The sequence below is a fragment of the Chlamydotis macqueenii genome, chromosome 4 (assembly GCF_036417535.1).
Source record: "Chlamydotis macqueenii isolate bChlMac1 chromosome 4, bChlMac1.mat, whole genome shotgun sequence".
Lineage (NCBI taxonomy): Eukaryota > Metazoa > Chordata > Aves > Otidiformes > Otididae > Chlamydotis > Chlamydotis macqueenii.
Window position 1 is genome coordinate 38,184,252 of NC_141559.1, and position 16,060 is coordinate 38,200,311.

Genomic DNA, 16,060 nt, shown 5'->3' on the forward strand with positions numbered 1-16,060 from the left:
TGAATGCTCCATAAGCAAAATCAATTCTGTTACTTATTGAACACTCCTCAAATTTTCAAGAAGAAATTCTACTGAAGTTGCTAAATAGAAAAAAAACCCAAAGCATTACATTTGAGGTGTCCAACTTAATTCCATTTATTTTTTAAATCTTTGTTACTTATTCAGAAATACGAAAATTGGCTTATTTTTTATCTCTTTTGCCACAGTGAAACTGGGTAGAATATAAAATATTTGTCCAAGAAAACAAAATTACTTCATCCTATAAATAGTCAATGAAACAATTTCTGATTATTTTTAACCTGAGCCTCTGTAAAACTAATATCACAGAAAAATACAAAAGAAATAGTATACACGACATATACTATGTGAGAAACTATATGTCCAATTTTGGCCCGAGGGAAAGGTACCTAGTACTTCAGAGTACAAAACTTGCTATCATATAAGCACATTCATTCCTTTTAAGAACTAAATAGCAACCAATTTGGTTCAAAATATCTCTCTTCCTTTTAGAGTATCAGAAAATCCACACTGACATCTCAGGTTGTACAGGTCAAGGACACTTCCACAGACTTCTGTGCAGGCCCACAATTTTGCTAGAGCAGTTTTGCTAGATTCATTTCTAACGGAGCCTCTCTGACAGTCTGCTTCATGTACACAGATTTTAAGTTCTTTTATGATGTCCATGGGAGAGAATGAGAAATGGTCACAGGAAAATAAGATGTCATAGTTTGATTAGGAAATATCCTTCAGATGTTCTTTCTGCTTCAGAGGGTTTTTTCCTCTCTTGTTGCACTCCCATGGATAATAGCCATCCTTGGGTTTGTACGTTTTATAGTTTTTTGATTAACCTGAAGCATGTCGCTCCTATCTATGTATTTTTGGGCTGTCTTTAATGTCTCATTTAAGAAATTTAAAAGGAATTTCTCTTTAGATCTCAAGCACAAATTTAATGCAAAATGAAATCTCAAAGGGAAGAATTAATCCAAATACCTCTCTGATTTAGAATGAATTTTTGCCACACCAAAAAAAAAATTGAATGATTGAATTTGCATGCTGTAGCATCTTTAGGATTTTGTTGATTTATCCAGGCTTAGGTTTCACTATACCTAATCAGTGGAAACTCTGAACACAGAGGTTTTGTTTATGAGCCCCTCACTATCATGAGAAGGATTTTCACAGTACTTTTTCACTTCATGTAGCATTGCAAAGTGCTAAATTACATTTGTACATTCTCCTGTTGCTTCATACCACCTTGGCTTAAACAACCTTGAAATCGTGTTATTTCCAACATCTTTTGATTACTTCTTAAGAGAGTGTAGAAAAACTTTTGTTTAGGAAATCAACAATGTCCTTTATTATGTTTCTGGATGGATTTTCAGCTCTGGCATCCAAATTTAAGCCTCTCTCAAGGTTTGGAACTGACATGCGAGATACACACCTGCTATCCGTGAAATCTGTGGACTTTTGAAAAGAAGGGAATGCTAGGTAAGAGCTTTCCTTTCTATGTTCTATTAGTACGCACTTTTTCTATTACTATTTAAATTTTATTTGCCTTTTTCATTGAGCAAGTTCAATTAAAAAGGTTCCACAAAAAAAAAAAAAAAAATTAACATGCTGAACCCTAAAAGAGCAAAGCTTAGCGAATCTGGATGAAATAAAGAAACAATTATTAGATGGCCCTAAACAGATTATCTGCACAATATTCAATTTAATCTTTATTACTGTTAACAGCAACAGCACTACTAACAGCATCTCTGAATCAAAAGGAAAAAAAATACCTCTCTTGGATTGAAATCCAGGTAGCCACACAGGTACTGCACCAAAATCATAAAACACCTGCCAGGTCACTTTCAAACCAGATCACTCTTTAAGCAGCTGCTTGGATTTTCCTCTTCATCTTCACTTGCATGCAAGAGGGTTAAGTCTGCTCTTTGCAGAGATCTTTGGCATGATCTTTGATGACAAATGACATGCTACCATATGCCAAAAAAGAAGGGGAATACAGTCACCCCCAGCTTCAACTTTAACTGGAGCTGCTTTGTTCTGAGTGCTCTGAATAATTAATAACTACTTTGGCAATCAGTCATGCATTCCTTAATGGCACCTCAGGCATCAAGTATCCCATTCACCCGCTCCCCAAGTAACAATGGACTTTATTACATCAACTTTTCTCTGCCAAACTTGCAACTGACATAATTTAAACTACACAAGTCACTAGGAAAACTGAAGCCCAAATATATATTACAAGAGTTTATAAGGTTTCCCCTCAATTGCATGTGGCTACTATATGGATTAGAGTTGTAACTGGGGGCAAGTGAGAAGAAGGGGAAAAGAAATGAAATATGGATTGTTTTTGCAATAAAGTTCTAGGAGGGTTTAGGTGGTATAGTGCTGCCAAAAACATGACTTTTAATAAATGCATAGCTGAACAGTCAAAATGCAGAACAACCACTAAGCAGTCCTTGGAGAATAAAGCCGCTCACCAGTAAGTGCAGAGTAAGTGACAGGGCAGAGCATGAAAAGAGTGACTGAGAATAACAGCTGTGCTGAAAGTAGCATAATGATTTTGAAATAACAGAAACTATATTTTCATAGTAAGAATAAGGTTTTTTTTCAACGCTTCCTTCCACTTCATGGTATTCCAGACAAAATCAACTTGCCACTACAGAACAGAGGAAAGAACAGTGGGGTTAGATCAGAATTACAGAAAGTTCTAGATGTACCCACGGTACAGAATTTTAAATGGAAGAAATTCAAATAATTAAACCATAATTAGCTAGAATCCAAAGAAAAGCTTCATATTTTTCTTGGAGAGCCTTCTGCTTGTATACAGTACGTGCACTGCTTTTATGTGGTGCCTTACAGTCCCACAGTAAACCTTTCTAGAAAATGACATTGCATCTATTGACATTGGAACCACTGCAAGCCTTTTGAGTGACTAAATCTTACAAGTAAAGTAGTCAGATCAATAGCCTTTCTCCCTCTACTTATTCATCATGTGAAAAGTTGGTTTGAAATATAATATACAAAGTAAAAAAATAAATAAATATATATATATACACGATAAATTACAGCAGATTTAAACAAATCCATTTCTCTTGCTCTTTAAAAGACCTGAAAATGTGTCCGGTGCCCCTCTCTGTGTGTGGCCTCCAAATACAGAAACAAGCTTGCACTGTTTTATTTCAGTTTTGCTTCATTTCTCCCCAAACAATCTCTCATTGCTAGTCTACCAGGCATCTCCCCCTCCCCTCTTGTCAAAAAATGAGGGAGGGGGGAAAAAAAAAAACAAACAACAAAAAAACCCAACTTAACTGTTTAGCACCAATTCATTGAAGTGAATCACTAAGTGAATCAGTTATGTTTTTGCAAGAATTATTTAAAATTTACACTCATTCCTACAGCTGACATTTCTTTTGCAGGAGGTAGGAGGGGAGGATGGGCTGTCAGTTTTAGCTCCTCTTTAAATGTTGGATGAGCTAGCATTATAGTTTTAAAGGAAAACACAGGTTTTTTGCATCATTATATGCAGTTATTATACTGCATATTTTGGGGCTAGTTTGGAATTCCTATGACACGAAGGGGGCTGCTCTCACCTGTTATGTATGTTAGAGACAATACGTTTGGTTTTTAAAAGTTTGTATGTATACTTCTTATGCTATATGAGCTTTGTTAATGGAGAAAAAAAAGAGAAACTAAAAAATCATCCTATTATATCGACTCTGTTTTTGTCTACTGAATAAGTTATGTAAATATTTTGAAGATTAAAGCATTGCTTTGCAAGTGTTGATAATTGAAATGTTATAACCAGTTTTCCCCATCAAATGTCAAGGAATAAACTCAGTCAATTTGTACAGCACGGCATAAAGATAATTATACATATACTCTGGTATTTTAAAATTCTGTTGTTTAATCCATTCCACAGAAATTAGATCATACATAAGTCAGATACGTAGCAGGTAGGATGTAATACTAGAGCTGCAACAACAAAATTTGGCATCAGCCCACAAATACATCTATTTAGAGATTTTTCTTTTACCATTTTCTAAAAGCAAACATACTTATTACATTGTGCCTTCGGGTGTACAAAAGTTTAAACTTGGCCATATTTCAAGTTTGTTTGGCGATGGATTGACATATTATTTAATTTCAAAAATAATCATTATTAAGTCATATATTCTATTTTAAAAAAGGTCTAACTCAGAGTTAAATACGCGGAACAAACCTCAAATCACTTTAGGAATAGTTTAGGCCAAAATATTTTAAAATACTTACAGAAAAACAACAGACAATAACATACAGATATATATACATATGTACATATACACACACTACTGCACTTCACTGCCATTATCATCAATATGCTAAACATATTACATAGAAGATTATGTATTGTTGAAAAGATACATGGAATAGTTCTTTGCTTCTTCTCAGTAACCGAAATTTGGCAAACTGGGAGAAGAGGCAAAAATGACAAAAGCAACAAGCAAGCCAAATGCATTTTGAGAAGTGCATGTCAATGGTGTTACATGGATTCTTTTGATCAATTTTTTCTTGAGCTTGCAGATATTTTCCACCGACCAAATACCACAGACTAGAAGACTACTTCAGAGATTTACAAAGTGAATTATGAGGAATTTAATAAAAATACTCCTTACTCTCTTTAAATATGGAATACCTATTCCAAAACAAGCCAACTCCTGTTCTGCTCTACTCTAATGTTTCAGAACATGATCTCATCCTTAAAAATCTATAAACATTGTTTTGCTATCACAGATCTAATTCAGTGAAAAAAAAAAAGGTAACAGAAATCTGTTGACAGTGAAAAGAGTCACATTTTAGACAAATGACTATTGTTTAATATCTACAATTGACAAGCATTAGGCAACATTCAAGAGAAGTCTAAAATACACTTCCCAGGGAAAATTCAGTGGAAAATTAGCATTATGCACTGTCTGCTTTGTCACTGTAATAAAACAATTCAGAAGCATAAGAACTTTTCTGGTTTTGAACTAGGTATAATCATTCAGCTGTGTATGTCTAATTGCAGCTGACTAATAAAAACATTAATTTCTTCAATCTTCTTTGTAACTTTGTAACTAAATGTTGCATAGCTGATTCTCATGCCGATTTTTCTTTTTCGCAAAGTTAGAAAAAAAAAAATTTCACAGTACTGTATTAGGAATGCAAACATTTTATTGAGGTTTCCGCACAAACAACCAAGCCCACAACTTCCCAGTCCAAACCCATCCAAAAAGAACCATGAGAACACTCAGTTAGTTAAAAAAACAGAAATAAAATGTACAATTCTAGAAGACAGATTGCTCATTGTTATTATTAAGAAGTAAACAGCAATTAATCCTAAGCTATTAAAAGATTCTTTTGAGCTACCACTTCAAAGATTTTGTTTTCCTGAAATGCTCCAATCCGAAATATGTTACTTACTGGCATAAGAAGTGTATAATGGATGCAGAATCCAGGTTCAGAAGGAAAATACTCATCAGACACAAATCTTATTCTGATCTGGTTTCCTTTGGAGATTTGTCTGCTGGGCACACTACTGGAACCACACCAGCGCCCTAAAACAGTGCCATCACTAGGCTCTTCAACTTCTACAAAGTCATACCTGAACAGAAAAGAAAATTAAATGTTTAGTTACTGATAAAAGTTCTATAAACTTCCTGCTTTAATCAAGAAACTGACTCTGCAGTTTGCAATTTATTTTGTTTTAATGCTAAAAGTATGCTACCTGTCATGGTTTAACCCCAGCCATTGACGAAGAACCACACAGCCACTCACTCACTCTTCTCCTCCTGGGTGAGATGGGGGAGAGAATCGGAAAGAAACAAAAAACTTGTGGATTGAGATAAAGACAGTTTACTAGGACAGCAAAGGAAGAGATAATAACAATAATAGAGTGTCTATATATATATATATATATATAAAAATAATGGTAAAAATAACAATAAGAAATAAATATACAAAATGAACGATGCACAATTTCTCAGTGCCTCACAACTGATACAGCCTGTCCCAAGCAGCAATCATGGAGTGGAAGCGATAGTGATCTCAGAACAGCGATTTCTGGAGAAAGAGAGCTGCCCACCGGCCAACTCCCACTTATACACTGAGCACGATGCTTCCTTTGGCCAGTTTGGGTCAGCTATACTGGCTATAACCCTCCTAGCTTTTTGCACTCACACATTAGCAAAACCTGGAAAGCTGGAAAAAGTTCTTGATCTCTTAGCAACAACGAATAACACTAGTGTATTATCAACGTTCTTCACATACCAAAACTCATACTAAATCCAAATCACAGCAGCTACTGGGAAGAAAATTAGCTCTATCCCAGCTGAAACCAGGACACTACCAATGCCAGCTATTTTAAACTTAGCTTTCAATTTGCTACTGGCTTAAATACATAATAAAATGATGCAGGGAGGTTAAAAAAAAATAAAAGAAGAGTTAGCATTTTGAAAACACCCCTGAGTATGTTTTTTGTTTCTTTTATGAAAAGCAATTACAACACGTGGGATAAGGCTGAATAAAGTCAGAGAAAAAAAGACTGAAATTCCTTACGTGTGGCACAGCCATTAGTACCGCAATATCACTAGTAGTATACTGTATATCACCAGTGAAAATTCAGGGGCTTTTTGGTACAGAAAACTTGTCTTCTTGTAATGCCAGTGGTGAATAAGCTCCTGAAGGCTATGGTGGCTTAGGAGAACTAAGTACATTTTGAGTTATGCACATCCCAATGAGATGTGTTGAGTAAAGATCTAGACATGCTGCATGTCAGAAAGAACCTGATACTTTGGTAAAAGAGACAGAAGAGATATGGGTTAGGAACTTTGAGAGAATGAAACATGTTAGGTTTTACTTAGTTTCCTTGTTTTTTTAACGTGTGGTCTGTGTATCCCTGGGGATCTATGAACAACTTCAAATAGACCCATGAAAGGTAACTAAGAAACAGCAGTCAATTGTCATCAATAAGCTTCAATACACCACACAAAGGTCCTCGCTTCCACGGGAAAATATTTAGGAGGTTCCCAAGTAATAAAAACATTGAAAAACCGCTGCTTTAGAAGGTACGTGTGGTTTCAGTGCTTTAACCTGTTTCATGTCAGTTCTCCAGCAGCCCACTGACAGAATAAACACTAAACATTTCAGCTGGCTTTCCTCTGCTGCAGCTTAAAACCCTCCAAGGCCCAGCGGCGGCATGGCCCGGGTGTTTGAGAAGGCATGGGTGAAAGCACGGCCCGCACTTGGAAGTTCACAGCTGCAGCTTTCCAAGCCATCATTTCACTTCTAAACCACAACTTGCACTCTAAGCACAAGCATAGCGCACTTCTGAGAAAGTTTCAAGATTTCTGATACTTTTATCTTCCCTTACATGTGTAGTCATATATTAAATATGACTCATGTAAATCTAACTTGGTAAATAGCATTGAATCCTCTTCAAGGGTACAAATAGTCTTACCTCTGATGACAGGCAAATACTCATATTTTAAAAAACATGCACACACTCTACCAAATATGCCAAGCAATATTTAATGTGAAAATTATTACCTCATAAACATTTTCTACTAAAGCTTTTTCTGGATTTTTTTTTTCAGTAAAGCTAATCTTTATAATGATTCCCAGTTCCCTAGTTAGACAGCAGGCAATAAATTCTTGTGTTGCATGTTTGTGCAAGACTGACTTGCACATTTATTATCTCCATTTAAAGGACCAGTATTTTTCAAACTTAATTAAAAATGAATGCAATGCAATGCTCATTAACTGTGTTCAAAAATCCATTACTGCCATGTACCACAGTTTTAAATCTCTGCTGAACTTATGATACTAATTACTTTATCACCGTCTTTTTTTCTCCCCAAACACTAACTAATTCCTTTAACTGATCCACCAGTGTTTTTACTTTACGATCAGGTATGCAACGTATTACAAAGGCAACATGTACATTAATTGTACTAAGACTTCAGGGCTCAATACATTTATCAAAATGATTTTGAGCTCTGATTTTTTTTTTTTAAGATCAGCTTTTGTAATGAGTTAATAAGTTAATCATTACATTTATTGACTTAGGCTTAAGATGTCTAAGGGGTCAGGCATAGTACACTTGCTAGTGCTTCTACATAACTTGCAGAGTACTTTCTATTGCACCCTTTGGTCTCCTGGTGCCCTCAAAGTAAAAGAGAAACTCAAATTCCACAGTTTAAATCCTAGACCCTTAAAATAAATACTAATTAATTCCATTAGTTGAGAGGTAAAATAGAGGGAAATAAGTATTCTGAAAAACCCAAATAAAATTCAGCTTTCTGATATACCTGACAGACCCAGATAATTCTGTTTGTCAGGATATTTCTTCTATACTCAATTTTTTTCTCCTTGATCTTTATATGTGTTATTTGTAAACAAGTTGTCATTTGTAATCAAAATAATTTCAGATTTTTCTATGTGTTATCAGCATTACCTTGATTGAGAGCTTTCTCAGTCATCCTTCCCACACCCTACTACCATTCCGATCATCAGAAATCCACCTGTTTCCAAAGATCAATCTGGAAACACTCTAATCATTATACAGCACTTAGTAGTACTGCACTGCAGTGTGCACAGTTACTAATATCACTATTTAAAGGATTTACCAAAACCTATTTTATAAGCCAATTGAATGTAACTTTCTTAGGCAACATGGTACAGTACATATGGCATGGTTTATAAAGATTACTCCCTTCTTGCAATGTCTCCCTCAGGACCTATAGAGGATTTCTGTTCTCTTATGTTCAACAAACAAGTCTGGTGCTGTAGACAAAAATTTCTGTTCCCATAAGAAAAGAGATGAGATTAGTGAGTATCTGCTGAACACAGATGTAGGTGGAGCTCCCTGCATGATATAGATATTCCATTGGAAGCAAGGGGAATCTTTAAAATTCTGTCTTCATCAACAGAAAAAAAAAGTCATTCACTTGTTTCCTGGACATAACTACATTTTTAGCCGGTAATTTTACTCCTTGTCAGTTATCTAGGCTGAATGTGCTGCAAGAGTCTGCTGAAAGAATCTTTCATGCAACTAAAATTTCTTGCATTGCACATCAGGACTGAAGTCTAAAATTGCCAGGAAAAGTAACAAAACAAAGTGGTTCAGATGTTTTAGCATTTACAAGATTGTGCTACATAATTTTGCAGCTTCACATCACAGGACTAAAGAGCAGTGGGACAAGAGTATAGCCACCCAAGATTATTTCCCCATCAACAGAAGCTTGCACTTGAAATGCAAGAAAACTAGGATAAATAACAAACTAAGCAGCTCTTTTCCATCTGCAATGGAGTGAAAAAAATGCAAAAATGCACGTTGGACCAAACCAAGAGCCCAGTTTTTTTTTTGTTCAGTCTACAACAAAGAAAACACAACCCTCTTTAACAACAACTGAAGAAAAGTTCTGGTGCTGTATCTATGTTCAAGACATTATTCAAATACTACTAAGTAAAATTTATGACAAAGAGATAGTCCAGTCTCCTTTCCTGGGATGAAAGATGCTTGTGCCTTTAGTCATGATACCCACAATGTCTTCCCTTACACTTGTTGGGGAACATGTATTCCTCTTCCCTACGGCCCAGGTGCCTGGGCCCATGGATTGAATTAACAACCTGAATAAAGACAATTTATTGGAAAAAAAGCAAGAAAGCAATGTAAATGATTCTAAACTTCAATGCCTTTCCAACCAGGAAATGTATTTTCCAAGGGAATAGGTTTTCCTCTCCTTTCTATATTTTTACTGTGGTTTACACTGTCATTTGCCAAGCATATTCTGACAGGCTGTTTACCTTGGCTTGCAGTTTTGTGACCTTTTTGTGGCTTCCCTCTGCCTTTGGAATTCCACAAATATATCAATGAATGTAAGAACCATAAACCCATGGGGTAAAACACTTTGTCACATCACTGATATTGGACCTTTCCATCTCTATATAGATGTGTGCTAGACAAAAATCTAGCACATCCATGAGAACAGCTTGTGAAACGTGAAATATATTTTTCCTTCTCCCTTTTATAAGAATCTGCTTTTTTTTTAATGAAGAAATAGGAAGTTGATAACAAGCCCTGTCATCTTTTTCTATGACAGTGTCCTAAATGTGATGCTGTAATATTTCTGTTCCAACTTGTTTTAAAGCACATCGAATTCCAAGGCCTTCCTGGTGCTGGCACAGCACCCCCAAACACCTACCTCATTGGCAGAGCAAAAGCATTCAAGGTCCCCTGGCAGTTCACCAGAAAATCTGTTATTGAATAGAACTTAGGTGGTCTATATTTGAACAGCTTCAGTTTTGGAAACACAAGAAATTACTAAAAACTGTCATCATGAAAACATCATTTTGAGAATTTTCTAAATAAAATTTTAACACTGTCACTCTAACAGAAAATGTCTTCTCCCTCTTCCACCTCCATTTGAAATAATTTTCATTTTTGCTACTGAAATATTTAGATTTCCAATGGAACAAAATTTTTGTTTCAATCATTTGACTTAACTGGAGATCTGTATAGATAGAACTGTAAGGGTATTGGCAACACTTTACATAGTCTTCACCTTTTAGATCACTTTAAATTCCCTGCTCTAATTAATCATATTGCTCTTTGTGAAATAAACACCTTATTTACCTATAGAGGAAAGTAAGGCCAAATGTTTAGCCTAAAGACATTTTTCTTCAAAGATTGTCTGCCTCACTTGCAATAAATTCTGGAGGCCAATCAACCCAGTCCTCCAGTAATGCTCCGACAGGCAGATTCACGTTTATCTGCGTGGAAAAGAGAACACTGGAGCACAACAGAGGCACTCAAATCCATAGTATCTAAAGGCAGACCCAGTCTGTTTAAACCAGCCTTGTTATTCCCCACAGGTGAACATGTTGTTCAGTCTCCAGTAAAAATGCACAAAGCGACAAGGGGAATTCAAAGCTTACGACAAAGGGCAGGGAGGAAGTGGGAGGATCCCATGAAGGAAGAAGGCAGTAGATGAGAGAGCGGCATGCTGGATTAGAGAAACAAGTGGGTTTTAGGCAAAGTACAAGCCCACAGGCGTAGCAATACAGTTGTAAAAAGAAGAGTGTACTGCATCGTTCATTCAATAGGTGGAGAACTTTCTTCTTTTTTATTACCAATACTGCCCCTCTCACTGAGACTAAAGTAAGTTTTCCTCAAAGACCAAGGCAGAAAGATTAACCTCATACATCATGAGACAAAAATTAAAATGACACAAAAAATAAATAATTGGGAATAATGGAACTGTAGGTACTTGTGCACTATTTTTCAACTTTTGTAAGAGGAAATCTTACTTTTGGTATTATTTTTCTTTCCCTCCAATATTGCTAGGCCAGGTAGTACCTACGACCCAAGTTTGCAAGCTTCAGAACAGCTGTTTAATTAAATCCTTTGCCTTTCAAATGCATTAATTTACATCATACTGTTTTGTATTTGTTGCCAGACAATAATAGCTGTATGAATCTCAGACTCTGACAGACTGGCCTTTTCAGTCCAGTCCTGCATTCAGCCCAGTAGATACAAGGTTCCTGAAATCACAAACCACTAGCAGTGCACATCAGTAGAAATTAGCTATTAATAACTCCACTTGTCAGTCAGGCAGCAGAGAAAAAAAAACCTCAAATGACGCAGAAAGCAAATTTCCTGGAGGAACAGAAGGGAGAGGGCACCTAGGCTGAAATGGTGACCCTGTGGCAGCACCAGCAAATACTCCATGCAAGGTAAAAGTTCAATAAAAATTATTCCACTCAACATTATCGGAAATATTTGGCTGGGGCTACTTTGAATGACAATAAAGTCTGGATATTGGAATAAAACTGTTTTTCAAGAACTACTTAATATAACATTTTAAATATTTAAAATATTCCCTCTGGATTTTGTCTTTCTAATAGGAAGTTCTGAAAAGTTACCCAGAATCATTTGACTTGAGTTGCTGAGGTTCACAGCATGGGCAATTCACCCCCAGCATTCATCCTCTTTAGGAGGCTTTGGCAATGCTTTCAATTATAAGAGGAAACTCCTTTGGATATCATTACAGATTATCCAACAACTGACAAAAGATCTACGTTCTACATTTTTGTCATGCTTGATGTTTTAATGTAAAAACAGAGAAAAGACGATGGAACAGCAATGATTTGAAAAGGAATAATTTTCTATAGTATTACCTGTATCTGCTGATACTACACACGCTGTGTTTTAACAATCACTGGAAAGAAACAGCATACCCAGATATAATCCAAATAAATAACTGATGAGGTCAGGTTTTTGTACTCAGAAAATGATGTTTAACTATATACGAACATCACTTCCAGCAATAGACATCATTTCTAGCCAATGCAGCAAATGAGCATAAAAACCCCAAGTATCCTGCCATGTCTACATTTTCCATGAAATAAAGATACTCAAGGTATAAACAGAGAACATTTCTAACTGCCATTCACCAAATATGGATTGCAGTTTCTGCACCAACCTACTTTGAATACATCTATTTTAGCATATGCAGTACTGTACATTAGGAACTGCCTTATGGAAACATGGATTCATTCACAAATGTTAGATGGTTGCCATGGTTCTCTCTATTTAATCTTTCCTCATACTGATTAGTAACAGCCTGAGGCTTCTAACACAACCGCACAACTCTCTCTGTACTTCTACCCTGTTATTTAGGATGCACAAAAAAAAGTTTTAATCCTTAGATTTCAGTTTTCTTTCCCTTCTTTCACTGTAAGACACTTTGATCATAAATATACATTTACAACACTAAAAGTGAAAGGGAAAAATAAAACAGGGTTCAAACCCCCAAATTCTACTCTTCAAACATTTGAACACTTTTAATGAAAAGAAAAGGATGCACCAGTTTGATCTGGAGAAATTAACTGCTGCATTACCACTCTCCAGTCTACCAGAAAATATATTTCCATTTTCCGTGGATCTCTGGAAAACGCTGAGGCATCATGTGAAGCTAAGACATACATTTTGCATAGTCGCTTTTGTCACTTGGTGAGCTAGAGTCAACGAACTGCATGCAAAAATAAGAAACCCAAATAAATGCATCTCTTCACCCTCCTCCCCAAAACTCTCCTTTGTATCAAAAGTTTACTTCAGTGCCAGTTGATAAACTGAGTATTGCTGGAAATGTATCCTTTCCCTGATGACTGGTAAACTGGCACACAAACACCTCTAGGAAATAAATCATTGTGACTGCTCTGTAGGTGCACTGCTAAGCACTTAAGTGCACGTGAATATCCCGTAGTCTCTGAAAGTAACTTCTGCCTTGTGGGGAGGAAGGGACATTAACTTTTCCACAAGAATGAGAAACTGTAAACTAGCGTTACCAACTAACATTGTTTGTACTTCAGGCTCTAAAAGAAAACAATTATATGTTCAGACAGCAACCCTGCAATTATTTAAGCCTATGTTAAACCACTGATGTGGATAAAGCAAGTAAATAAATATTTTCTGGAATATAGCAGCCCCAGAATTCAGTCCTAGATAGCCTGTGCTATGAACTAATTTATACTGGTATAACTTTTCTTGATACATTACTTCAAGCACTTGAATAAGAATCTTATAAAAAGATGCAGATCAAAAGTGAAGGTAAGAAGGAAAGAAGATGGTTTCCCAAACTCCTCCTTTTAAAAGACCAATTCCCAAATTTCTTAGAAGCTACCTACACTTATTTGATTTGTATCAAAGAATGGCAGATATTCCCCATGACAGCCAGGATAAGAAATGCATTTAGATTTCTCTAAATAAGGATTAATTTTGGTCAAAAAATGGCATGTTAGGAGTAGAACAGAGATATAAAGCAAATAAGTGCATAGACTTTCATACCAACATGACTATTACTATATATCAAAGACAAAAGATGAATTTGGGAAAAATGGAGAGCTTCGAAAAATATACTAACACATGTGAATCAGCTTGCAAATGATGCCCCAGTCCATTTACTTATCTTGGCCTTCATCTTAAAATCCAAAGGAAGAAGTTCCATGGTGAGTAAGTCTCCATGAGTTTCCATGGCTCAGGGTTACTACGCTACATTTACCTTTTTCCTATTTGACTACAGATTCTCCTGTAGCCATACAACATACAGTGAGTAAAAAAAAGATTTTCCACAAAACTAAGAAGTCACTTGGAAAGGTTATTTTTTAAAGGACTGGAAAACAGGTACCATCTACATGAAACATTTTCTTGTACTGTTTCGCTTCCAGTCTGTCTGCTTTCTGCTACTGAGTTCATGTGTGGACCACAGATTTTCTTTAGTACCCTGCACAAGTTATGAATCGTAATAGCAATGCACGTAACAAAAATGGTAGTAAGATAGAATATTCTTAATGTGCTACACACTGGTATTCCTTTTCTTTCCACCCCCGCAAAGGAACACCCACACAATTTATTATTATTATGTACTTATAGGACAACACCACATCGAAATTGCCATCAGAATTCAGGGTCCTACTGCTCTGGACTCTGGTGTATTTTATCTTGGGAATTACAGCGATCACAATAAATCACGCGTTCCTACTGTACAGATTAATATTTTGCACAAAACCAAAAACATCAGGAGAGCTCAGTGTTGACATCAACAGCCAAGGTTGTAAAGCATTATTTCTAATCTACTATAAAATTTCTACCACTATTCAGACTGTTCACCATGGTCAATGTATCTGTTGCAGCTTCTGTGAATCTGTAATCATGTTTTAACCATTGTTTTTCAGGCAGCATTTAAAATATTTATTCTAGTATCCCAAATGGTAATTTTTTTTTCTTTATGCACATTCCTTATATCCTAGAATGCAGCGATTACTCCAGTAAACGATGTGAAAACTACTGCCTAAGCAATTTCCTGTCAATATTCAAAAGCATATTTTGGAAAACAAACAAACCCAAAATTCCTAAGGGGCATTTCTAGCACGTGAGGATTCACCCGGGGCAGTGCAGGCAGCACCCCTTCCCCTCAGGCACCCTCTGATGGTATAGCAGCATTACTCACCTGGTCAAATGTCCCCTCCTCCTTTTCCCTCCCTCCTGCCTAGTTCAATAGAGATTGGGGCTCTGTCTGCATTTATTTAAATGAAACCACCTTTATTTCTTTAGTTCAGCAATACAATAATATACGGTCTCTTGGCTGCTACACTGGCACACAGGATTTACCAATCCAGGACAGACCATTTGTCATGAAGTCCAATATCCTGCTCTAGGACAGGCTAGTAATCGCTACTTGAACAGAAAGTGAAAAATCCCTAGAATGGAACCAAGTAGCCACCTAACACTGCATGAGGCAGAAAAAAATGTGTTCCCAGCCCTAGCAGGAGATCAGCTTTCACCTGAAGAGCATAAGGAGTTTCCTCTTACTTCAGTTTACCTAGTTAGACGTTAACGGCAATAAAATTATGCAAACCTATTTTTAATCCAGCCACAGCACATGAATCAAAGGCTAGTCTGAAGCAGTGGTACTTAATAATTGCTCCTAGTTTACTGGTCTCCCTCTTCTCCTGTTACTGTCAGAAAATAAAAGATCTATTTATTTTACCTTGTAAAACCCCTAGGACCCTCCCACACGACCATCTAATCTTTTTTTTTTGTAATAAGTAATCTTCCTTTTTGCAGTTTCTTATGCTCACACATCCTCTCAGATATCTTGATGATCAGCTGAGAACAGATTAAAGTAAATTGCATTACATTTCACTTTGACTTCATCCTAATGGAGCAGCATCAAGTGGAAGACCGTTACTGGTTTGTCTGACAATATTTGCCGGTAATGCTGTCTAACTAAATTTAATGTACATACTTTGTTAAAGTGTTGATGACAAACAAAGAAGTGACCATGGCATTGAGGGAGAGTGAGAGAGGAAAGGAAGAGAACAAACACAGGAAGAGAAAAGAAGAAAAGCTGCGTAACAGGTGAAGAAACACAACTGTCTGTCTAGGAATAGGACGGTTGGTATGTCTGCTATTCCTGCTGATTAAACAGAAGAAAGCTGCTTATAAACCTGACAGTAAGCCTATGGGCTAACCGTA

General features: G+C 36.3%; 1 protein-coding gene across 1 annotated transcript in view; it reads right to left on the reverse strand.

Annotated features, from left to right (window-relative positions):
- PDGFC (platelet derived growth factor C) overlaps positions 1-16,060 on the reverse strand; it is a 132,579-nt gene that overhangs the window by 31,225 nt on the left and 85,294 nt on the right. Inside the window, exon 3 of the mRNA XM_086746932.1 lies at positions 5,446-5,626. Coding sequence (XP_086603058.1) covers positions 5,446-5,626 — 181 coding nt within the window. The remainder of the gene's footprint in view (positions 1-5,445; positions 5,627-16,060) is intronic.